Genomic DNA, 2488 nt, shown 5'->3' on the forward strand with positions numbered 1-2488 from the left:
ACTTGAGGGATTGGAGGACCATGCCATTCGCACGTTCGACCTGACCATTGTAGCGTGGGTGCGCTACTCACGAGTAATATACATTGATGAGGTTGGCTTGGTAGAAGTCTCAGAACTCGGAGCCTGTGAACTACGCGCCAAGGTTAGTGATGATCCTATTTGGCACACCGAAGCGGTGTGTAATTTCCTCCATGAACTGAGTGGCTTTGGCCGACTCAATGTTGTGATAGCCTTGACCTCAATCCACTTGGTGAATCTGTCAACTGCCATGAAGATATGGGTGTAGCCACCCGAAGCGGTCTTGAACGGTCCGACCATATCTAGCCCCCAGCATGCAAAGGGCCAGAATGATGGGATGGTGCGCAGGGCCTAGGCCGGTAGATGTTGCTGCTTTGAGAAGAATTAACACCCTTTGCACCTTTGGATGAGCTCCTTTGCATCAGCTACCGCTGTTGGCCAATAGAAAGCGGAGCGGAATGCCTTGCTGACCAAGGTGCCCGAGGCAACTTGGTTCCCACATGTTTCAGAGTGGATCTCGTGAAGGAGGTTGATGCCCTCGTTGCGAGGAATGCATTTCATCAGGATGCCTGTGGATGCGGCCTTTTTGTAGAGCTCCTTGCCGATGACGATGTAGTTTGCGCTGCGCTGAGCTAATTTTTCATGTTCGATCTTGTCTTCTAGCACCATTTGGTCGGTGATCAAGGCTATGAACGGAGTGCGCCAGTCTTCTTCTACCTCGATCATCATGACGTCGATAGGTTTGGGTCCACTGGAGCCTCAGCGTTGTTGTTGATCTGGTCTGGGTCTAGAATCTTGATGGAAGGCTTCCAGAGATCTTGTATGAAGACACCGGCCGGAATCTGTGCATGTTTGGAGCCGAGCTTGGACAGGACATCGACGGCGAGATTATGGTCCCTGGGGACATGGTGGAACTGAAGACCATGGAAGTGGGCCTCAAGTTTGCGGATTTCTATGCAGTAAGTGTCCATAGACTCCTTGGTGCAGTCCCAGTTCTTGTTAACTTGCTCGATGACGACCTTGGAATCGCCAAATGCAAGGATGCTCTTGATCCCTAAGGAAACAGCGATGCGGAGGCCATGGATGAGAGCTTTGTACTCAACACCATTGTTCATGGCCTTGTAGTGGATCTGGAGCATGTACTTGAGCTGCTTACCTTTGGGGGCATATGAATAGGACCCCCGCGTCGGCTCCTTCGAGATTGAGGGTGCCATCAAACTACATAGTCTAGTGTTCAGGTCTCTCCAGAGAGGGCGGCTTCTGGATCTCTATCCACTCGGCCATGAAGTCAACTAGGATCTGTGACTTGATCCCATGACATGGTAGAAATTGAGTTTGAACTCGCCGAGCTCCACAGACCACTTGACAACGCGGCCTTTGACATCCCTGTTGTGGAGGATTTCGCCGATGGGGTATGAGGATACCACCCGGATCTTGTGCAACAGGAAGTAGTGGTGGATCTTTCTTGATGAGATCAGAACTGCATAGAGCAATTTCTGAACCTGTGTGTAGTGGATCTTGGAGTCGCTGACGACCTCACTAACGTAGTACACTGGTCGCTGCACATGGTTGGGCTTTTCACGTTCGACAACTAGCACGGTGCTGACAACGTGTGTCATTGCAGAGATGTAGAGGTGAAGCATTTCTTGGTCAGTTAGGGCTGTCATGATGGGGAAAGTAGTGAGGAAAGCTTTGAGCTCTTCGAGTGCCTTGCTGGCCTCGTCATCCCACTCGAATTTGTCCACCTTTTTGAACAGCCTAAAGAAGGGCGAACTTTTTCTTCGAGTTTGCTGATCAAGCGGCTAAGGGCTGCCATCATGCCCGTAAGCTTCATGATATCTTTCTTGTTGGATGGTTTCACCATGTTTCTGATTGCATCCACCTTGACAGGATTGGCCTCGATGCCACGCTGGCTGACCATGAAGCCTAGAAACTTTCCAGACAGGACACCAAAGACACACTTGCCCGGGTTGAGTTTCCAGCGATAGACTCGGAGGCTATTGAAGGTCTCCGCGAGGTCGGCTATGAAGCTTTCCTCATCCTTTGTCTTGACAACCACATCGTCGATGTAGGCCTCGATGTTCATCGTCAACGGAGGCATCTGCAGATTGAGCGAATTTTCATGAGACTTGGATTTGGATTTAAAGTGATGTTTAGTTAATTAACTCATGTTTTCGAAAAGACAGAATCCACCTCCTATCGACAAGGACACAGACTAACAAACAACAAGCACAAACGATTTTATTATTTTACCAGGACGGTTACAACTCTTGGGGTGAGGCCAAAACACGCACTACACGACCGATAAAACAACACAACTGGGGTACAACTCTAGACTCGGGACGACTTCTTGACTAGGGGTACAACTCTAGGTGGGGCATTCTACTCGCGGGGCGATTCTTCATCCTGAACTGAGTGGTCTTCCGGCGGAACGAGGAGTGCCAGCACATCGTCCTCCACCGAGGGTGGG

At 50.2% G+C, this 2488-nt stretch overlaps 1 protein-coding gene across 1 annotated transcript; it reads right to left on the minus strand.

Moving 5' to 3' along the window:
- Positions 1 to 402: 402 nt before the first annotated feature.
- LOC101777042 lies at positions 403 to 747 on the minus strand. The gene has a single exon (XM_004986701.1). It carries the CDS (start codon positions 745 to 747, stop codon positions 403 to 405), a length of 345 nt encoding a protein of 114 aa, XP_004986758.1.
- Positions 748 to 2488: the final 1741 nt, after the last annotated feature.

Source organism: Setaria italica, chromosome IX, assembly GCF_000263155.2.
Source record: "Setaria italica strain Yugu1 chromosome IX, Setaria_italica_v2.0, whole genome shotgun sequence".
Lineage (NCBI taxonomy): Eukaryota > Viridiplantae > Streptophyta > Magnoliopsida > Poales > Poaceae > Setaria > Setaria italica.